The 21,581-nt window shown below is 39.2% G+C and overlaps 1 protein-coding gene across 3 annotated transcripts; it reads left to right on the top strand.

Moving 5' to 3' along the window:
• The first annotated feature begins 2,743 nt into the window (after positions 1-2,743).
• Positions 2,744-21,228, top strand: gc2 (guanylyl cyclase 2). 3 transcript variants are annotated; one of them, XM_063469445.1, is made up of 25 exons: positions 2,745-2,966; positions 4,423-4,883; positions 5,384-5,512; positions 5,622-5,801; positions 5,965-6,082; positions 6,636-6,937; positions 7,041-7,172; positions 7,421-7,524; positions 7,662-7,780; positions 8,487-8,571; positions 8,744-8,840; positions 8,968-9,090; positions 9,285-9,365; positions 9,800-9,976; positions 10,101-10,257; positions 10,344-10,493; positions 11,495-11,643; positions 11,751-11,914; positions 12,044-12,236; positions 12,327-12,501; positions 13,045-13,143; positions 13,271-13,365; positions 13,460-13,545; positions 16,632-16,732; positions 19,610-19,719. In XM_063469445.1, exons 2-24 carry the CDS (start codon positions 4,479-4,481, stop codon positions 16,729-16,731), a joined length of 3,420 nt encoding a protein of 1,139 aa, XP_063325515.1. In that variant the 5' UTR covers positions 2,745-2,966; positions 4,423-4,478; the 3' UTR covers position 16,732; positions 19,610-19,719. The 3 variants fall into 3 exon arrangements, with proteins under 3 accessions (XP_063325514.1, XP_063325515.1, XP_063325516.1); XM_063469444.1 differs by lacking the exon at positions 16,632-16,732 and having other exon boundaries at positions 2,744-2,966; positions 19,610-21,228; XM_063469446.1 differs by lacking the exons at positions 4,423-4,883; positions 16,632-16,732 and having other exon boundaries at positions 19,610-21,228.
• The last annotated feature ends 353 nt before the right edge of the window (positions 21,229-21,581 follow it).

The raw sequence follows: 21,581 nt of genomic DNA, 5'->3' as shown, positions 1-21,581 counted from the left end.
AATGACAACTAAACCATGTCCAAGATGACTGAGCCAAGTAGCAGAAAGAGTATTCTCAGATATTGTTTTTGTTCTGTCAGCGTTTTTAAAAAAAAAAAAAAAATTACAATTTTTTTTATGGGGCGTTACAGCAGCACTTGTTTAAACGAGAGCTGGGGTCAGAGGGTTCATCTGGCTGATGGGAACTTCACATCTGGACTGATTTGTCTTGGTCTCCAGGTTCAGAGAGCGAGTGATTATGACAGAGTGCTGTAACTTTATTATGCAAACAGTTGTTACAATAGTCTTTGGCTGAACGTTCAGAACCATAAAGCACACATATGTGTTTTCAAGCCTCAAATCAGGAACAAAATACAACCATATTTTTACTTTGTCTTTGTTTGTGTTGATTTAATTTGCTTTGGACATTTTGGGGAGAAACTTTTCAAAATATTTTATATAAATCTTTCCAAAGAAAGAGTGATCATGGGAAAACAGGGATAATCAACCCATTATCAGATTAAAACCTCTGAACAATGACATTTACCCTGCAGAGATGTGCAGCCATGTTGGGCAATAAATTTTGTCACTCCCCCTGAAGCAGGGGGACTCAGTGAAAGCTAAAAATCTGCTTCATCTTAGCACCACTGTTCTCTTGAAGGCTCCACCACAGAACTTATTGAAGTGCATGTTGCAGTTGCTTCTGTACTGTGCTGCCCTCTAGCTTTCATATGAGCAACTTACCCTGGACCTAAATACAACATATAAAGTCTGGAGTAAAAGGAATAATAACAGAGTTTTTTATGGTTTCTTCCAAGAGAAGCTGTGGATATAAAGCTAAAAACTCAAAATAAGTTTAACAACATGTTGTTTTATGGTTCAGAAATAATTGGGAAGGCTTAGAGTTTAGAGTGTGGGTGTTCAAAATACATCAGTAGAGGAGCTGGATGTATCACATCTGTAGCCTGCAGTAAAAGTGCCTCACTGCTGAATATCATGTGTGCATACATTGTATAAACTAAAGGATTCCTCTGAGTTTATGACTGACTGTATGCCGCTGCATTCCTCACAGCTATCTCCTCTAATGATGGCAGAAAAGTGTCAGACCTCCCCTCATGTCCAACCAGGGTTTATGAATTTTTACTACATCACTTTCTCATGTTTTAAAGAACAAGGCTACCTAGCTGTTGTTGCTTCCGTTTAGAGCTTTAAGTGGCAGCAAGAGGTGTAGATGCCTGAAAAGATTCCAGGGAATTATTCAGGCTTCAATATCTGTGGAAACGCTCACCTCAGTTAGTGGGACAGTTTTAACCCTGGAGAACCCATGGGGTCAAATTTGACCCCATGGTTTCCCTAGAAAACCAATGGGGTCGGCTCTGACCCCATTGGTTCTCCAGGGTTAAAGAATATTATGTGTTTTGTATGCAAAAGGGTGCAAATAAATGTGAGTTCCCCTACTTACAAAATTGTGGTTTCTACAGCCCTCTACCAATTCTGTCAAGATGACCGGTCAAATATCTGGCCAGAAATATGCCACAAACTTGTTGCTGGCAACTAAAACATCTAGTTGTGGTGCATCTTTCTAAGGAATAGTTAACCATAGTTAATCAGTGGGAGTATATGTATACACTATACTGCCAAAAGTATTCACTCACTCATTCAAATCATTGAATTCAGGTGTTCCAATTACTTCCATGGTCATATGTGTATAAAATCCATCACCTAGGCATGCAGACTGCTTCTACAAGAAGAATGGGTCGCTCTCAGGAGCTCAGTGACTTCCTGTTCCAGTGAATTCCTGTGCAATAAGACTAAACATTTCACAGTCAGCTGTTAGTGGTAATAGAACAGAGCTGGGTTAGCAGATACTGAGGCACATAGTGCACAGAGGTCACCAAATTTCTACAGAGTCAGTTGCTACAGACCTCCAAACTTCATGTGGACTTCACATTAGCTCAAGAACAGTGTGTAGAATCCTTCATGGAATTAGTTTCCATGGCTGAACAGCTGTATACAAGGCTTACAACAGTAACAATGCAAAATGTTGGATGCAGTGGTGTAAAGCACACCTCCACCAGCCACTAGAGCAGTGGAAACATGTTCTCTGGACTGACGAATCATGCTTCTCTATCTGCCAATCTGATTGATGAGACTGAGTTTGGTGGTTGCCAGGAGACGGTACTTCTCTAATTTATTATGCCAAGTGTAAGGTTTTGTGGAAGGTGGATTATGATGTGGGGCTGTGTTCAGGAGTTGGACTCGGCCCCCTTAGTTCCAGAGAAAGAAATTCTTAATGCTTCAGTATACCAAGACATTTTGGACAATTTCATGCAGTTCGGGGAAGACCCCTTGTTCCAACATTCCAACATGGCTGCACACCAGTGCAAAGCAGGGTCTGTAAAGATACGGATGAGGCCCTCTCGTTCAAACATCAACGTGTAAACTGCAAATGGTGGGCCAACATCGAGTAGGATGTCAGTAAAACTCACATGTGTGTGAGGATACAAAAACTACACTGAGATAAATTAAATTATGTTGACAATACAACGAGCTTAATTTGTTGTTGTTCTACAGCATTTACATGGGTACAGTTTGCAACTAACACATATGAAAATATGATTAAAGCCCAGTGATGATAATGAACATCGTTTTCACTTCCCCTTCTCAGTCAGTGCTGCTTACCGCTCCAAAAGGTCCTGATTGGATTTGATATAATCTGACAAGCCGGCCAGGTCACACACACACACACACACACACACACACACACACACTTATTCCAGGTCATCTGATACACACAAATGCACAAGCTATTAACCTTCTGCAGACTCAGTAGCTGACTTAAATGTATGACTCTTCATAATGCAGCAATACTGGACAACTTTACGGACTAAATTCCAGGATGTAAACAAAACGAGAAGATGGAACAAGTCGTAAATGTGGCAGTTTGGTGCAGAAGATTTGCCTCTCGTCCCTCTCACCAAAGCATGGTAAGTAACCTGAAAATAAAAACAATGACAGGCATAACAAGGAACACCTTGTCATAGTTAAATACCGCAAATAAAATTAGATAGACATATATTGAAAAATGAATTAGCCCCAGCTGGTGATGGTAAGAGTAAAGTTGCAAAAATTGGATGAAATCCACTGCTTCTTTAAAACGTCTCAAGCACAAGTATAAACGTGAAAAATTCACACACCAAGAATCTGCAAAATCTGAGTACTAAAATCCTGTTATAACACTATGAAATATGAGATATTTGAGAGCCAGGCCACTTGGATTTATCTTTTTGTGTTCATAGCACTGATAATAATTTTACACAAGGATTATGAAACAGTACAAGGTCACACCAGATAAGCCTGTTGTACCCAACTGATAAACTGTTGACATGCTTTCAGGTAAAGTTACATTAAAACTCAAATATCTGTTACTGGAGTTTTTACTAACTAACCTGGTTGAAGAGAAATTTGCTGGCAGGTCTCTTCTTCTTTAAAATCAGTAAGAATGCATTATATTTTAAGATGTCACTGGTGTGTAGAAAACAAAGTCAATGAAATTGCATATCATGGACAAATAGTACAGAATAAACTCCCCGAAGAAATCTGTGAGCATAAAGTAGCATCCATTAAACTTAAAAATGCAGTAGCTGTAAGTACCCAAAACGATCATTACCACTGCCTGCAAACAATTAATCTAATGTTCTGAATTAAACACCTGCAGATGTAAGGTTTGATGGATGGATGAAATGAAATGAATAATCCAAGAAGAAAAAACAAACCAAAGCCCAGAGAGAAAGACACGGGCTTCACAAAGAAACCAAAATGACTGAACAGGAATAAGAAGAGAACTAGCTCAGAAACAATAAACAGCTGAAACAAATTAGTGGTCTGCAGGGAGGAAAACAGGCACACAAGTTTAAAACACTCAGGAAGTGATCTTTTAAAATGAAACTGTACACAAAACTACAAGCTGAGACTTCCTCAGCTCATTAGGTTTAAGTGATATTCAAAAAAAGACAGTTGTCTTTGTGACTGAACCGTTGCTTTCTCGGTAATTCAATCTAATACTTTTCTTTTTTTTAATGTTTTCTTAAATTTATCTCAGTATACACCTGAAATTCAGATAACTCACATTTCTACAGCAACTTACATTTAAAAGATTTATAAGTTATGTCACCATTTCTCAAGCAAGAGAAAATTATTTAGGTTACAGTTCTATGAGTGGAGAAGAGTAAAAAAAGTCTCATTATTGTCCCACAAAAGCATCAATTTCTTTTAAGTCAGAACTAAACTTGATGAGACTTGGAGTCAAATATCCTCAAACCTCTAAAAAAGACAATCTAGATGGAAACACTGTATGACATTTCCCTGGTGCTTGCTGAATGTTGTTTGAGGAAAGGAGCTCAAGTGACAGGCTTTTCTTTCTTTCACTCATCTAAACTTTAGGGAAGCAACACTTTCACTTTCAGACTTTCCTCACCAACCTTTCTGTGAGCCTTGAGATGCGACAGCAACGCCGTGCCTTCACCTCCTTACCTCAGACATGGAAGAAGACACCAGAATCATCTCCTGATTTCTGCCTGTCCTACTCAGCTTTTATAATTAAGTCATCTCCCTCGGCTCATCCTCCTTCCTCCTTAAATCCTTGCTGCTGCGCTCCAAATCTTCCTCCTTCCCTCACACCCCTTTCCCTTTGTGGCCTGTTGAGGTTCCTCTTCATCCTCCTGGCCTCCCTGCCCTGTCCAACCCAGGCAGCTTGGTTTCGGGTTGGAGTGGTGGGGCCCTGGGGATGTGACCCTCTCTTTGCCAAGGCCCTTCCCAGTGTGGCAGCTCAGCTCGCCGTCAATCGCATCAACAAGGATGCCTCGCTGTCCTATGCTGTAACATTTGAGTATGCAGTGCTGCAGGTACACAACTGACCTCAGCTCCACACATGATTCACTCTTAGCATTATATTTGCTGATATACATGAACCAAATACATTAAGATTATGGGTTACTCAGCAAGGAAAGCTTTGTTAGATAACCAAAGTTAGCTTATTTAGCTAGCAACATTAATCTATAAATTAAGCCCAAAATCCCAAAAAACAAAACAGGAACAAGCATTCAAAAAGTATGCAGAGGCAAAGAACACCTTATATTAAAGAAATTGCTCAACATTTAAACAGTATGCCACTATAATTTAACTTTGCATTTGCTATGCTGTTGAGTAGCTTAAACACTGGAAACAAAGAGCTAGTCAAGATTTGTTCTTTCTGAACAAACCTATATCCTTGCAAATATAATTTAGCTGCACTACACTGCATGAAAGAAAATTGATGCATGGCTGTTTCAAGTTAATTTACCTTTTTTTCCTTCTGGCTGGTTTGCTTCAGTATAAATTTTTGGATTATTGGACTTTTTTTCAGGAGCCATGTGAGACATCCAGGGCACTGGAGGCATTTGTGGGTTTCCACACCAAAGCTTCAGGCTACATTGGCCCAGCCAACCCAGGCTACTGTGATGCTGCTTCAATGCTGAGCAAAGGCTGGAATAAAGTAAGCTGGAATGTGTCTACCACACATCTTTAACACATCAAACTAATCATATTTTGCTGTGATTTTGTCTCGTTACAAAACCTTTTTCTTGTCTACTTTAATCTTCCAGGCACTGTTTCCTTGGGGATGTGTTGGCTATGAGTTGGATGATGTTCGGAGCCATCCGACTTTTGCTCGCTCGATGGCAAGACCTACCTGGGTCCTACTTAGTGTCATGAGCTACTTCAGGTGGGCTCACATTGGCATCATCTCTTCCTCTGAGGACATCTGGATGGAAACAGCAACCAAGGTTTGAAATCCTTTGTTTTCACATTTGGACTCCAAAAACAGCCACAGGTTTCTGAATGCTGCCTAGATACCTAGAAGAGTTACAACATCAAGTGCCTGATCATAAAGCCAACACTATCAGTCTTTGAAGTTTTGTCTAGGCCATGTTTCTCTATCATGTCCAGGTGGCTGACGCCTTGAGGAGCCATGGCATGCCAGTCAGACTGGTCACTTTTATGGAGAACACACCTCACGGCATCAGACGAGCTCTCACCAAGGTCCGCAAGATGAGTGAAATACGAGGTCAGTATTCATTTATATTCATTTAAGTCTCAACTCACTTGCGCTCAACTGGATATTCGATGGTCAAGTAGTCATTCCTGTTATCATCTTCATTGACCCTGACCATCTGATGATGAAATTTATGTCACTTGCACCTGAGTAGACATTTGCAAACTAGTGGATTAGCAAAATCTAAATGAGGGTTTACGCAATCGGGTTAGTAGGAAGTACCTTAAACCCAAATTTCTTATGCAACCACAAGGGTTGCATAAAAACTTCCAGTTTTTTATGGTCTACAGGAAAACAGTTCTCAACTTGCTTGTGCTACAACCTTAGTAAACATTTTCCTGATTATTTAAGGACTCAGTTGCTAGTGTCATATCAGACTGAGTACAATATGACATTTTGTTAATTGAGCTCATTTTGATTATAAAGATGGACTATGAAGGAAATGCATATTGGCTAACAATTTGTCAATCGGTAGAAAAACATTTACTTCTTTTCACATAAAGACAATGTCAGTCAATGATGAAACATGTCAGATCTTGATGTTCAGTCTCATTTCTCGTCCCAGTTGTGATCCTCTGCATGCACTCGGTTCTGATTGGTGGAACAGCCCAGAGGCTTCTACTGGAGACGGCCTACGATATGCAGATGATTGATGGCTCTCTAGTGTTTCTTCCTTATGACACCCTGCTCTACAGTCTGCCCTACCATAATGTGACCTACCCAGCTCTGAAGAGAAACAACAAACTGCTGCGGGCCTATGATGCCGTGCTGACCGTCACCATCGACTCACCCCGGGTGTCGTTCTACGAGGCTTATAGAGAGGCCATGGAAAGAGGAGAGGTGGCGAGTACGTTGAAACCCCAGCAGGTGATGCACGGAAAGAGATTTTAATACATTAAGCATTGTCTTTCTATTGAAGACATTGCCATAAGCAAAGCAGCTGAAGTTGACATCTCTGTGTGTGCTGTAGGTATCGCCTCTGTTTGGTACCATCTACAACTCTGTCATCTTCATGGCTCATGCAGTCCATCGGGTTCGGGAGTCCAGGGAGTGGATGTCTGGAGGAAATTTGGCACGACAGAGCCGAAACTTGGCCTTCCAGGTAATGAGACACAGCACTGGGTCTACTTTTTTTTTATGCCTAATTCCTTGCTGCTGTTGTAGGCTTTCCATCTATTTTGGTTTCTGAAGCTGCTTTAGTGTACAATATAACTCTAAAAAGTTACTTTTCTCACTAGGTAATATAATTCATTTCTGTATTTAATTATTTAATAAAATAGAATAGCCTATATGATAAGATGAGAAAGATCTATACAAAGGATAAACGGACGTACCTTTTTTTTTTTGCAGGGCTTCAGCCACCCAATTAAAACTAATGGGTCTGGAGCAGCTCTGCTGGAATACCTCATACTGGACACAGATGGAATATCTTGGGAGCTGAAGCCAACACACAGGTATTTAAGAGCTGAGATTGCATGTTTAGTGTTTTATTGTGTCTGACCAGGAAATGAAGGAATGAAGGCAAGTCAAGAGAAATGCTGTACAAGTACAGATACCATTCAAAATTAACAACTGATCTGACTAATGACAGGATCGACATGGAGATCGGTATGGTCCGCTTCTTGGGTAAAGACATCCATTTCCCTCGAGGTTATGGACCCAAGAAAGATTCCTCATGCTGGTTTACTCCAGGAGTCATCTGCTCAGGAGGTGAGGATGTGGCAACTTTGACTTCATCCATTGGGTTACTGCTGTGAAGCTGTGAAAAGGCACCAACACCACAAATACAATACATTCAAGAGTGTGTTTCAATGACTTAAATGACTAGCCTATTATAACCCAACACTTTCCTAAAAAGGCATAATTTTAAGCCATTATAAAATATTGAAATAACAATAAAACAGTTGAGTAACACAAAAAATCCCAACCCTTAAAATAGTTATTGAAGAAATTAGCTAAAAGAAACCAAAACCTGTATTTTTCTGCGGTAAGGTTGGACATTTTAACATAGGAGTCTGTGGGGCTTGACTCATGAAGGCAGCCCCTTGTGGCCATTTAAGGAACTTCTGTAAGTTGCTGCTTGGCAAGGACCAAGCACACGTCTATATACAGTATGTCACATTGATATCTGTGCTCTGGATGTTTCAGTGTACATTTGAGATATTAAAGAATGATACATGACACTGCAAACAAATATATAATTATATGTGCAGTTCCAAGAAAGTGTTTGTCTTTTGTTGCAAAAATTTCATTACAAGTATTTGTACCGTTGGAAGTGTCATACCTACTTCACAGTTTAATTTAAACTAACAATTAAAATTAAAGCTTTGACAATTTAAGCTAGTAAATGTTTGCATTTTATTACAGATTTTTTTAAGATAAAATTTGTTTTTCAACTTCTTCTTCTCTGTTCCAGGAGTGGATTTGTTCTCAACCATAAGCGTGCTCCTTGGGGTGATTGCTGCCTTTATTGTTGCTGTGCCACTAATTTACTGCATCAGGTACAAAGATGTCTTAAAACATGATGTTGGGCCTAAGAGGTCTGGAATATTACTATAAATTAAAATCTTTCCAGGTAAAGACTTTAGAACTTATCATCATGTAGCTGTTTTTCTGATATCTTGGTGCCTCAAGCATTAACTTTCATCAACCCCCCTTATTTCCATTGATCAGGCGACGGATAAATCAGATCCGGCTGGTCAGAGGTCCCAACAAGATTTTACTTACACTGGCCGATGTCACATTCATAAACCCATCACTTAGCAATAAGGTTAGCCTCCGTCTACTTAGAATTTTGAATTCTTAATTTAACATTTTCCTGTATTTATCCAAACTGATAATATTGTGTGATGTAAAGTTGAAACCGACTGAAAGTAGACAAATTTTCTTCTCTGTAGAAGCTGAGTCTGGATGACAGTAGGACTAGCGGCATGAAGAGCATGTCTGAACGCAGTCTTGCCTCAACGATTTCCACCCAATCGCCAGCCACCTACGAAAACTCCAACGTTGTAATTTTTGAGGCAAGGCCATCCATTTATGAGCTACAGTGCAACAGTTTCGAAACTGTACAGAAATAAAACAGTTACAGATTGCTCCATGTAACTCATGCAGCATTGGTCCAGCATAGATGTGCAAAAATTAAAAGGGTTTATATGGCTTAAAAGCCTAAAAAGATGTCTAAGTATTTGCGCTGTTTGGTGTTTTTCACCACTAGGGGGACTGGGCGTGGCTGAAGAGACTTCCTTATGGGACGTTTAGCAGCATCAATCCCAAAACGAGTGATGTGTTTGAACTGGTACGTAATATTGTTACATGACAAAGTAGATATTTTTCAGTTTGACTACTTTCTTCATAAAGACAACATCTGACAACCTCCCATGTATCCTTAATGACATTTTTTTGAAAAAAATCCTTACTTTACATGATTAAAGTTGTGGTTTGGCATCCATTTGAATAGTTTCTGGGTTTCCATCTTCAGGGATTTCTCTTAGTAGGCTTTCATAGACTAAAGACTTAAAGAATGCCATACATAAAATCTAATTTTTTTTTTTACCAAGAACCAGAAAAAAATGTCAGGGCATTTACTGCCACCATGAACATGAGTATGAGGTTCTCAGCTGATGACATGGTGTTTTGTTGCAGAGACAGATTCAGTTATACCTTCTTCTTGTTGTAAACCTTGGTCTTGTAAGCCCAAAAACGTGAAAATCAAGATGTTTCTGTCTGCAGATGAAGGACATGCGTCATGAGAACGTCAACCCTTTTCTTGGCTTTTTTCATGACTGTGGCGTATTCGCCATTGTGACTGAGTTCTGCTCCAGAGGAAGCCTCGAGGACCTGCTCCTAAACGAAGACGTCAAGCTCGACTGGATGTTCAAGTCATCTCTGTTGCTGGATCTGATTAAGGTGAATGGCAGATTAGGAGCAGATAGCAGGAACACGAGTATTTTTTGGTATTTTTTAGACAAGGAACATATCCTTATCTGCAGTCAGGATTAATCAAAGAGTTTTAAAATGTTATACTTTTAAGGGTATGAAGTATCTCCATCACCGTGGAGTGTCTCACACTCGTCTAAAGTCTCGCAACTGTGTGGTGGATGGACGTTTTGTCCTGAAGGTTACAGACTATGGCTACAATGAGGTCCTAGAGGCTCAGAGGTTCCCCTATGTTGAGCCACATGCAGATGGTGAGACAAACTATGCAATAGGAAGAGTTACTTGAACAAAGCACGATCAACCTGTTTTAAAAATAATGCCCTCATCTTTGTGCAAGAGTTACTTTGGACTGCTCCAGAGATCCTGAGGAGTGGCCAGGCAGGACTACACGGAACTCTACCCGGTGATGTGTACAGCTTCGCCATCATCATGCAGGAGGTGGTGGTGAGAGGGCCTCCATTCTGCATGTTGGACCTGTCTGATAAAGGCAAGAGAATAGCTTCACACTAATACACCTCCCAAATCTAGTAGAAACGCATAAGTCCAGACTCAGAGAGCATAATTTAGACAGCTTCAATTCTTGACAAGATTAGATTCTTCTATGAAAAGATTCCTCCAATTTAAAGGCTCCAGCAGGCAGAAATCTAGAGTGAACTTGTGCCTACACATAACATGCAACTTAGCAAAGAACCAATTTTAAATTGTATCTTTGGGTGCTTGGGTACTAGCAGCTCAGTTTGTTCCCATTTCTTTGGTTGAATGTACAAAAAAATTCAAAAGACATGAGGTCAGGAGAGAGGAACACATTGTGTTTACAGTCATCTATAAGACACAGTAGGGGCTCTTTGTTGCTGCACTTCAGCCAGTGGTTTTGGAGATCTTGTCAAAATTGATGGAATGATGAATGCAGAAAAGTACATTCAGATTTCGACCACAATGTAATACTATCTGAAAAACATTACAATGGCAACAGTTTCATTTTCCAGCATAATAATGATCCCAAACACACTGCCAGTGCAGTAAAAATGATACCTGGATAGAAAAACGCACAGTGGAGCACTATTAGTCATGGATTTGCCTCATTAGGGCCTGGACCTCAGCATTGTTGAAGCATTTTGGGATCATCTAAAGGCAGCCAACATCCAAAAGAAGAGCTTTGAATGTCCTTCAAGAAATCTGGAAAACTATTCCTGAAGATTACTTAAAGAAATGACAAGAAAGCTGCCTAAGAAAGTTAAGGCTATGTTGAAGAATAAAGGTGTTCATACCAAATACTGACCTTTAGGCTGGTTAGAACTGTACAAGCTCTGTTTCTTTCTTATATACTGTATTTCTATGTATGTTTGCAGATGTTTCAATAAATCACTGCACATATGTTCTTAGCCAAATGGGGAGGTGTAAAGTTGATAAAAGTTGTTTCCTTCTGCATCAATTGACTTACCAGTACTGTCATCCTCATTTAACTGCTGGTGTTTCTCTGTGTTTTAGAAATAATAGAGAAGCTGTGTAAGCCTCCTCCTCTGTGCCGTCCAGTGGTCAGTCCGGACTATGCTCCAATGGAGTGTATCCAGCTGATGAAACAGTGCTGGAACGAACAGCCAGACAAGCGGCCGGCCTTTGATGAAATCTTTGACCAGGTAGGGCTATTACAAAATATACATTTTTATTTTGAGAAAATATGTTTGAAACAATATTTCTTGGAGAACTCTGGTGGGTTTTGAGGATGTCGATGTTCTCATTTCAGTTCAAAAACATCAACAAGGGGAAGAAAACCAACATCATTGACTCTATGCTGAGGATGCTGGAGCAGTACTCGTCTAACCTGGAGGAGCTAATCAGAGAGCGGACAGAGGAGCTAGAGATAGAAAAACAGAAGACAGAGAAGCTTTTGACACAGATGCTGCCTCCGTAAGTAATTATTTTCAATGGTATAAAGATGAGGATAATGCTGTTACCTTTACACATTATTTGATACCTGGCTCTTTCCTCCTGTTTACCTGGCCACAATCACACTTATTTTCACTTTTTTTTTTCCAGGTCTGTGGCAGAGGCTTTGAAGGTGGGCGGGACAGTTGAACCAGAATATTTTGACCAGGTGTCACTGTATTTCAGTGACATCGTTGGCTTCACCACCATCTCAGCTAACAGTGAACCCATTGAAGTGGTCGATCTCCTCAACGACCTCTACACGCTCTTTGACGCCATCATAGGAAACCATGATGTCTACAAGGTGAGAATCTTTTATGTAGTCGTACTGTGGCTTCTGGTATTAAATCTCATCACATGACACTGATGCTTATTCATTTCTGATCTCCTCCAGGTGGAGACAATAGGCGATGCTTACATGGTAGCGTCAGGTGTTCCAGTTCCTAACGGCATCCGACATGCTACAGAAATAGCCAACATGGCTCTTGACATTCTGAGTGCTGTGGGGACCTTTAAAATGAGACACATGCCTGATGTTCCAGTGAGGATACGAATAGGACTTCACACAGGTATTAAAGCATTAGTGCAATATGTGAAGGAGGGGTTTTTAGTTGTACAGTTGTCAGTGTAGAGTAATTTGAAGTAATGTACACTTCATGGTTATTTAAAATGTAAGCATATATGATGTGTCAGTGATTTTTAGCATTTTTATTGGCACAAAATTTGATAAACTACCAGAAACCCAAAGCCATTGACTTTTAACCATTTAGAATATGGATACAGCTACTTTGCTGTCACACAAGTTTCCCTCTGAAGCCTCAATTTGAACCTCTGGGCTGTTGCCAACTTGTCAACAAGGTAGACATATGTAAAAGAGGACCCTCCTTTATTATTATTTTTAGTCCAAACTGAGCCATAAGTTAGAAAATTATATGATTTTCAGTGAGACTTCAAACTGAAGTCATAAACTCATCACAAAACAATTTACTTACCGACTCACTGGCAAGTTTATTAGGTTAAATATCTAATCTGCCAATCATGTGGCAGCAACTCAACACATTTAGACAAGTAGAAATTGTCAAATTGACCTGCTGTGTACGTATGTGTTGTAGGTCCGTGCGTAGCAGGTGTTGTGGGTCTCACCATGCCTCGCTACTGTCTGTTTGGAGACACAGTGACCACTGCCTCTCGTATGGAGTCCAGCGGGATGCGTAAGTTGCTAATCTATAAACGGAAAAATCAGTAGATGGATGAAATAGCCAGACATGAATGTGGACTTGTTGTGAAGTCACCTTTCTTCACCTGGAAATGTATCTGTTAAACATTTATCTGTTACAGCTTACAGGATCCATGTTCATCAGAGTACAGTGAAGGTCCTCCATGAACTAAATCTTGGCTACAAGTTGGAGTTGAGAGGAAGGACAGAAGTCCGGGTACAGCCCTTAAACACAAAATATGGGTTTCACCATTATGATCAGATGAAGTGGAAATACAGCCTCTTATAGTTTCTTTCTATATCTTTCTCAGGGGAAAGGAATAGAGGAGACCTACTGGCTCGTAGGGAGAGATGGATTTACCAAACCCCTGCCTGTTCCTCCAGAGCTCAAGTCTGGGTAGGGATAAGTGACTTTTCTCCTTCTCCTGTGTTACTCTGCCTCTTCCTTTTTACCCTCAACTTTTTGCACTCGACGCTGTCTAAGTTTCTGAGTCCTGCACTGGTCCATCCACTAAAAACAATTCCCATGCTTGTTTTAGTGTAAAAACAGCAACACATCATGCCAAATTCTCTCACAGATAAAAATTTTAGTGACCGTTAAATTATAGACAGATGGTAATTGTTGAATGTGACAAATTAAACAAACACAAATGTAACATTGCATTTGGGAAGATGAAATAAACACAACATATAGAAAAATCCAAATAATTCAGGTTTATAATAAAACTTAAAAAAAAAAACCCTTGCAGTTATTAATTGCTGTGTGTGTGATGACGTTTGTGTAAAGCTTTTTTAAGATTGGCCCAATTGTTAGGGAGCAAATAGTTTACGTAAAGACATATACAGACATGCGCCATGACCATAATAGTAAGAAGTGCAGGTCACACCCTACCTGACCTTTTGAGCTACTGTTATTTTAATTTAAAGACTAAAACAGGAATCAGTTAATTTGGAGGGAAATTTTCAAAATAACAGCTCGTAGTTTGTTCTGAAAAGTTTACAGAAATATATCAGATTTTCAAAATAAATGACATCAAGTAGTTATTAATGGCAGCTAAAGCAAAACAAAAACAAAAAATACCCAAAACAAACAAAAAAACCTTGCCCATCTACATTATAAATAATTCCACAGACTTATTAAAAGTATGAAGCTGAAATTTATTTTTAAAGCTGCTTTCTTTAAAAATGTACAGCAAAGAATAAAATGTTTTGGCTTCCCTATCCTACATGTGTTTGCAGATGTCTTCCACCTTACACAAATTATGACAAAGGTTGCACCCACTCCACCAAGATTGTTCTCTCTAACCATTTCCGAGTATCATCATGGGATAATTCATAATTTCGACAGCAAAACGGCACCAATTTAATGTCTCTGATGCGGAAGAACAGAAATTACTTTTGGTACCCTGGGATGTTTTGTCGGATTTCTGATAATTCACTGGAGAAAACTTCAAAACGTATATTTTAAAGGGTCCTATCATCATGTGGGATCAGTCAAAATGTGTTTAGGCTCATGAACTGTCTCATTGTTAGCAGCTGCTAGTTTGATTCCAGGCCCATCGTCTATTTGTGATTCCTTCCTCAACTTTCTTAAAACTCCAGTTTGAATGTGAGAACCTGAACCATCCGAACAAAGCAAAATAAGCTCTTTAAAAAGGAAAAACTGAGAACAGTGTTTAGATTCTGGCTGGAAAAGCAGGTAGGGGAACTGAGTTGCTCCAAACATACTCTTAAATGTCATTTCATCAAATCTGAAAAGTCAAACATAATTACTAATGTTTTCTGTCCATGGTGGTTAAGTTTAGATGCAAAAACTGGATGAAAGGTTGAGTTAAAAGGAGAAAACACTGACTGCAGGTATCCATCAGAATTAATATTACAACTGTGTTACTGCTACTAACAAAACCACAACTTATAACTTACAATACATTTAGGTCATTTCAGACATTTGAAAAAAAAAAAAAAAAAAACGCTTATTTTTTGGAGTACGTAGTTTTATAGAAGTTTTTACACATTCACATTTATTCACATTTACAGCTGTGAGTTTGTTGGTAATGGCTTGGTGTGCCTTGTTCACTTAAACCAGGGGTCAGCAACCTTTAACACCCAAAGAGCCTCTTGGACCCGGTTTCCACGCAAAAGAAAACACTGGGAGCCGCAAATACTTTTTGACATCTAAAATGAAGATAACACTGTATATATTGTTTTTTACCTTTATGCTTTGTGTGAACAACTAAAGTGTGTTGCTTATAAAATCCATGAAGTGCTACAGAGAAAATTACATTTTATTTATGTAATTAACACATTTTGAACTCTTAAAGAAATATAACAAAAAGAAAGACACCCAGCTGAACTAAAATGATCCATGTAGCAAACAAAAACTGTTGTGAGCCACCACCCTTATATCGCCTTTGGGCTTTTGGAGCCTTGACCTGGCTTTTAAAAAATAATTGGAAAAAAAGCACTATGCTGCTAAAAACAGAAAAATAGATATTTGAAAAATTCTGCTTAAATATGTATTTTACCTGGTTAATGTGTGTGGCGGGGCGTGGTCTGCTGCGCTGCTGCAGGGGAGGCGACGCACCTGAGCGGCACCCGTAATCACGCCTCACCACCTTAACGTCTGTGCTCTCTCTGCTGTTGTGTTGGTATGTGTCGGGCTGTGAGCTGAAAAGCTACAGCCGGCTGTATGCGTACAGCAACCATGTGTGAAAAGTGGTCAATAAAGAAATGCTGAAAAGCGTGTTCATGCAAACATCGTCGGGTCTGCCGTGATATGTTTAAAATGGCACTTCTGCTCCTGAACCTCTGCGCACAGTGTCTGCAAATCGGGGCTGTACGAAGTCACTTTCATCTTTATGCAGGACTGTAAGCTGTCATCTGTGAGGCGTGAGCGGTGTTTGTTTTTAACATAGTTCACGGTTGAGAATAGCTGTTGACATAATGTGGATCCGAAGATCCATAATTGGCCTACCTGGGGTTGAAAGTCTCGATAAATGCACGGCATTTTGGCGGGTACACCGGCTTCCGTGAGTGTGACGCTTATTTTGAGCGATGAAAAAATAATAGAATATAATTTTATTTTTATATTTCAATATCACAATAATCTTCCAATTTAGAACTACAAGTTAAAAAAGAACTAACATAAATAAAATACACTTCAGCTAAATACTTCTAATTTATTTTCCCAAACCACGCAGAGCCGCACTATAAGGACTAAAGAGCCGCATGCGGCTCCGGAGCCGCAGGTTGCCGACCCCTGACTTAAACTGCACACTGAGCACAAGATTTCAGCTTTTATTATGATACAGACAGGCTCCTTTGCTAACATTACAGGATAAAGCTGTGGACCTAAGCTGTGGCTATTACTATAAATCCACCTGTCAGCTAATCTGTTCTTTGGAGAGAAAGCCGAGCCATTGCAGGACTACACTGTGTGCGTATGTGTGTGCTGTCATCACGCTGTTCACTTCATCTCAACAGGCAAATGGCCCATGGGCTGCAGATGGCCGAGATAGCCCAGTACAAGAAACGGAAAGCCGAGAAACAACAACAGGAACAACTTGCAAAGAAGAAAAACTGAGGTAATGTTATGCATTATAAAAAAATGTATAACATTACTGGCTTGGTTGGCAACGTTACTCATCATTGGGCAAACATATGTTGGGGAATGAACTGTCTCAGTGCAGTTTGTTTGCATTCGATTGGGTCTTAAATGTGACACCTTCAAAGTTACACAAGAAATCTTAGCCACAGCATGAAGCAGCTTGTCATATAAATGGGAATCTGGTACAATAGCTCTTTGAGCTTTTTCAAAATAAAGGCCTGAGCCAACATGTATGTTCCCCAACCAGCTGTTGAGCGGTTGCTGGAGCTTGCTTGCTGGTCCTAAAGATGATGTTCTGCCAAAAACCTCCTTGTAATTGCTTTGGTCACTACCAGATTGCCATGGTTACCCATAGTTGGGTTGGCAAACCATAGTTGCATGGAACTCATCAACTTGTAACTGCAAACACTTTTTAACAAACCACCAAACAGTAATGAAACTTTAAAAAATAAGTTATGCCTTAGCACTGAAACCAGCATATTTCAAAAGGAGAAACTTATGGTCCCAATTTCTAATTTGTCAAGATTACTTGAGAATTATTGATCATACAAAAAGCCTGCAGACATGAAAAAGCGGTTAGGAAATCTAATGTTTGAATAAATTTCTTCTGTTCATTCATTTTACCATTACACTGTTACTCATATCTGATGCGAAGTTTCTTGCAGCTTAAACTAAACGAAAGATTTCCTGTGGGATTTTGACGTCGGTCAAGAGACAAGTAAATGCAAACAAAAACGGCAATATCTAAAGACAGTTCAAGGGAGAGATGTGGGGATTTTGTCCATTAAATAGAAAGTCCTCTTTTTTTATCACTGACAAAACTCAGTTCTTCTACTTTACAAGTTTTTTTAAATGAAAATGTCACATGTGGACCATTCGCCACATCACTGTTGTCACTCGAAATGTTTGAGCTAATCATAAACTTAATTTTTAAAAATTTCATCTGTTTAAGGTTCTTACCCCATTTGAGGGAAATATTCCCAAAGCAAGCTTTTCGTTTAATGTGGTGATGTACCGACACCAACTGACCTGGGCTGAAAAGTGAAATCTGATATGTCATGGTGCTTCTTCATACATGTCTCCAATACAGATGCTTTATTTTCATTAGTGCACCTCTAAATTGACTATGTACTGAGGAAACACCACAAATGTCTTTATATTTGTTGTATTTATGACCTTGTCTGTATAGATGTTATTTCCAATGTTTACTTCCTTTTTTTCTTTTCTTAAATGTACAGTCATGTGAAAAAGAAGGCTTTCACAGGAGTCTATGCAGTTGTGTGAAATCTGTTTTGCTTGTGGTCACTGTCCTGTTACATTACCCATATAGGGCCAAACTTTTTCTGTCAGACAGATTTCCTGACACCTCTGAAATACCTTGGTATACAGAGGAGTTCATGGTCAACTCAATGACTACAAGCTGTCCAGGTCCTGTGGCTGCAAAACAAGCCCAAATCATCACCCCTCCACCACCGTGCTTGACAGTTGGTATAAGCTTGTTTGTGCTGATGTGCTGAGTTTGGTTTTCTCCAAACATGGCACTGTACATTATGGCCAAATATCTCCTCATTTGGTCTCATCTGTTCAAAGGACATTGTTCCAGAAGTCTTGTGGTTTACTCGACTTGGAAACTTAAGCTATTCTTTTTAGAGAAAGGGTATTTTCTGGCAACCCTTCCAAACAAGCCATACATGTTGAGTCTTTTGCTAATTGTGCTGTCATGAACTTTAACTTTGAACTAACCGAGCCCTGTAGAGTCTGAGATGTAGCTCTTGGATTTTTCGCAGTTTCTTTGAACATTGAACATGGTCTGACCTTGAGGTGAATTAGCTGGGGTGTCCACTCCTGGGAAGACTATGGCATTGTGTTAACAAGCACCTGAATACTCCAGACCACCAAACTACCGAAACTTCCGCTCTCTGATACTTCCTATTGGAAGCAGTGTACTTAGTTTTTCGCAGGATTTCAGAGAGTCCTGTAAAAACTTTCTGTTTCGCATGATTGTACTTGTTGTAAATTCCTGTGTTTAAAACCTTCCAAAATGAACTAAAGCCATCAAGAGACTGTGAAGAAACAGTTACTATAACTTCATGCTCAAAGTTTCTACTGTGTTGAAGATATATAGATACAGGTTGAACTGGGGTTGGCCTATACTTTCATGTATTACCAGTTTGTAATTCTAGAATGCAAACTAAGCCATTAAGAGCACATTGCTTTTTAAAATGGCAGCATAACAAAGCCTCAATAAGGAAACAGGTGTAGCTAGTTAAAAGGTTTAAAAAGCAACAGTACACACCCAAAAACATCTAAACACATAACAGTAATTAGATTTTGCAGATGGTAATTGCATAAAGTACCTTTAAAGGTATTGTTCAACATCCTGTTAAAAAGTCAGATTAATGCTATTTTAGCACTTTAGCAAACTAATATCTGGTTAGCTGAAGTGAGCTAAACAATTTGCTAGGCTATGCAGATGTTAAAAGATATGCAAATTTAGCCTAACTTTTTAAGTCATCTATTTGGCTGTTTTAATTAATAAAACAGTTTTTGTTCTGGTTCCAGACCTAAACCTAAGCTATGCTAATCACTACCTGACTATAGCTCTCCTAGACTTTCATGGATACGAGTGTTAGTGATTTCATCGTCTAACTCATAGCGAGAAACTAAAGAAGCGTATTCCCCAAAATGTTAAATTTTTTCTTTAAAGATTCTTTTATATCTTTTTTGTAATAATTTACTCATAGCTGAAGCTAATTCCAACATTAAAAGAAGTAATCTTTTCCCATCTTGTGTTAATTTTCTGTTCATCTTTCCTTCTTCTTCCCCCTTTGATTGCTTCTCCTCTTCCTCTCAGCACCAGCATTTGCATTCCGAGGAAGCAGTCGAAGGATATGAAGCTAATGTTTCACAAGGCAGTGAAAAAAATCTCGCACGTCCGTGTCGTGACGCAGCTCTACATGCACGAAGACGACGACAACGTCATGATGACACATCACTGAATGACCTGTAACTCATGACTTTCCCTCAACACCGGACAGTGTCTCCAGCCTCTGCGCTATTCCAGTGGGGAAGAGCAGTAGAGAAAATGGATACGAGTACCATCTTGAACCTCCAGGGACATAAAACATGAAACTTTTCATGTCCTCACTAAAATCTGATGGTGATTTTCCACAGAGGGCAGTTGACAGGAGGAGGATGTGGCTAGTGAAAGTATAATTTCAGATTGTGTTTAAGTCTGTGTGCATTAGCGGCTTGAGCCAGGAGATGTAGTCCAATATGGAGCTATGAATAGAGGCCAGCAAGTCTAGACTCAGCAAAGCAGGGATCTGCAGAAGCTGTCTGTCAGCAGCTGAGGAGCAGAGCTAATCCAAACATCCCATTCCTTTCCTCCTCCTTCAGTTGGTTTCTGTCTGAAGGAGGAAGAGGGTGAGGAGAACCCTGCATTTGTATTTGAATAGCACAAAAACACCCAGAAATAAATACTTATGTTTAGGTACTTGCAGTCCCTACTTGGAATTAGAAAAGTGAGAGGAAGTGAGTCATTGTCAGCAATGGTAGATTATTAGATTTATTTATTTATTTATTTATTTGCCAAAATCATATAAAGGTAGTTAAAGGTTAAATCTTAAAAACACTTTGCTTTGTTTTACTGCTAATATAAAACCCAAAGATATTAAAGTTACATATATAAAACTAGGAAACACTTGGATTGGGATTTTTTTTTAATTATTAATGTAATCTTATGTTACAAAGGAAACACTCCTCAAATTAAGTCTGGATAAGGAGCAATGGTGATTCTATAGTGTGTTAGTGCCCCTCACAGGAAGCCCCTCCAACCAATCTTTATCACCATTAGCTTATAAAAATAATAACCTTCAAAAAAGTTCAGAGGCAGCTTTTATTACTTAACTACAAAAAAATATTGCCCATGTTAGCTGATTTTACCCTCCAAATCACCCCATTACTGGTGTCATAAATAATGTCAGGTAAAACTTTACTAATGCTTATTGCAGTACCAATGCCCACCTCCAACATCTGGTTTACCTTCGGTTACTAGAAAAGAAAAAAGAAAGATTATTGGCCCTCATAAACAGTAATTTCTAATATGGACAATATGCTTGGTAGAAACTGAATGTAAAGCACTGAACCAACTTCATTTGACCAGATTCTTTTAAATTGAATGTTTAACATTATACATATCTAACAAAAATTACATATAATCAAATTGCTTAAAGTCAACGTTTTGGGTATAAATATTGTTTTGAGTGTGGTGATTGCAATGATGCTGCATGTAGTTTTTATGTATGTAAATGTCTACGTTAGTTAAGTTGAGCACTGCTTTAGTTTTTAGGGCTATGCAGGGTTCACTATGTTGGCATGCACTACTTCTTCTTCTGAGATTTTCCATCTTGAAGCTGTTTCCCTTTGTTTACCAGAGTTTTCCTGAAATAAATGTTACATATGTTTGTTCAAGTTCACAGTTTACAGTTTAATTTGTGGTCATATCTAAAATCAGTGTTAACTGGACTTTTATCTATCACATTTTTATAACCCAGTGACTCCAATAAAGTTTTTATGGCTTCTAAATAGGTACATACACTATATTTCCAAAAGTATTCATTCGTCTGCCTTCACACGAATATGAATTCGAGGGACACCTCATCCTGAATCCACAGGGCTTACTATGATCATAGCCTACCCTTTGTAGCTGTAACAGCTTCAGCTCTTCTAGGAAGACTTCAAACAAGGTTTTGGAGTGTTTATGGGACGTTTTCCTGGCTCACAGTCTCCACTTTAATTCATCCTAAAGGTGTTGAGGTCAGGAC

The sequence above is a fragment of the Pelmatolapia mariae genome, linkage group LG3_W, assembly GCF_036321145.2.
Source record: "Pelmatolapia mariae isolate MD_Pm_ZW linkage group LG3_W, Pm_UMD_F_2, whole genome shotgun sequence".
In the NCBI taxonomy this organism is placed as follows: Eukaryota; Metazoa; Chordata; class Actinopteri; order Cichliformes; family Cichlidae; genus Pelmatolapia; species Pelmatolapia mariae.
Note: the sequence above shows the minus strand (reverse complement) of the source record. Positions and strands in the feature narration are given on the sequence as shown.

Excerpts from the sequence above, each read along its gene's own strand:
- gc2 (XM_063469444.1), top strand. The coding sequence starts at position 4,479 with ATGCGACAGCAACGCCGTGCCTTCACCTCCTTACCTCAGACATGGAAG. Across the intron at positions 6,083-6,635 it reads CAAGATGAGTGAAATACGAG|TTGTGATCCTCTGCATGCAC; the intron begins GTCAGTATTCAT and ends TTCTCGTCCCAG. Across the intron at positions 10,494-11,494 it reads GTTGGACCTGTCTGATAAAG|AAATAATAGAGAAGCTGTGT; the intron begins GCAAGAGAATAG and ends TCTGTGTTTTAG.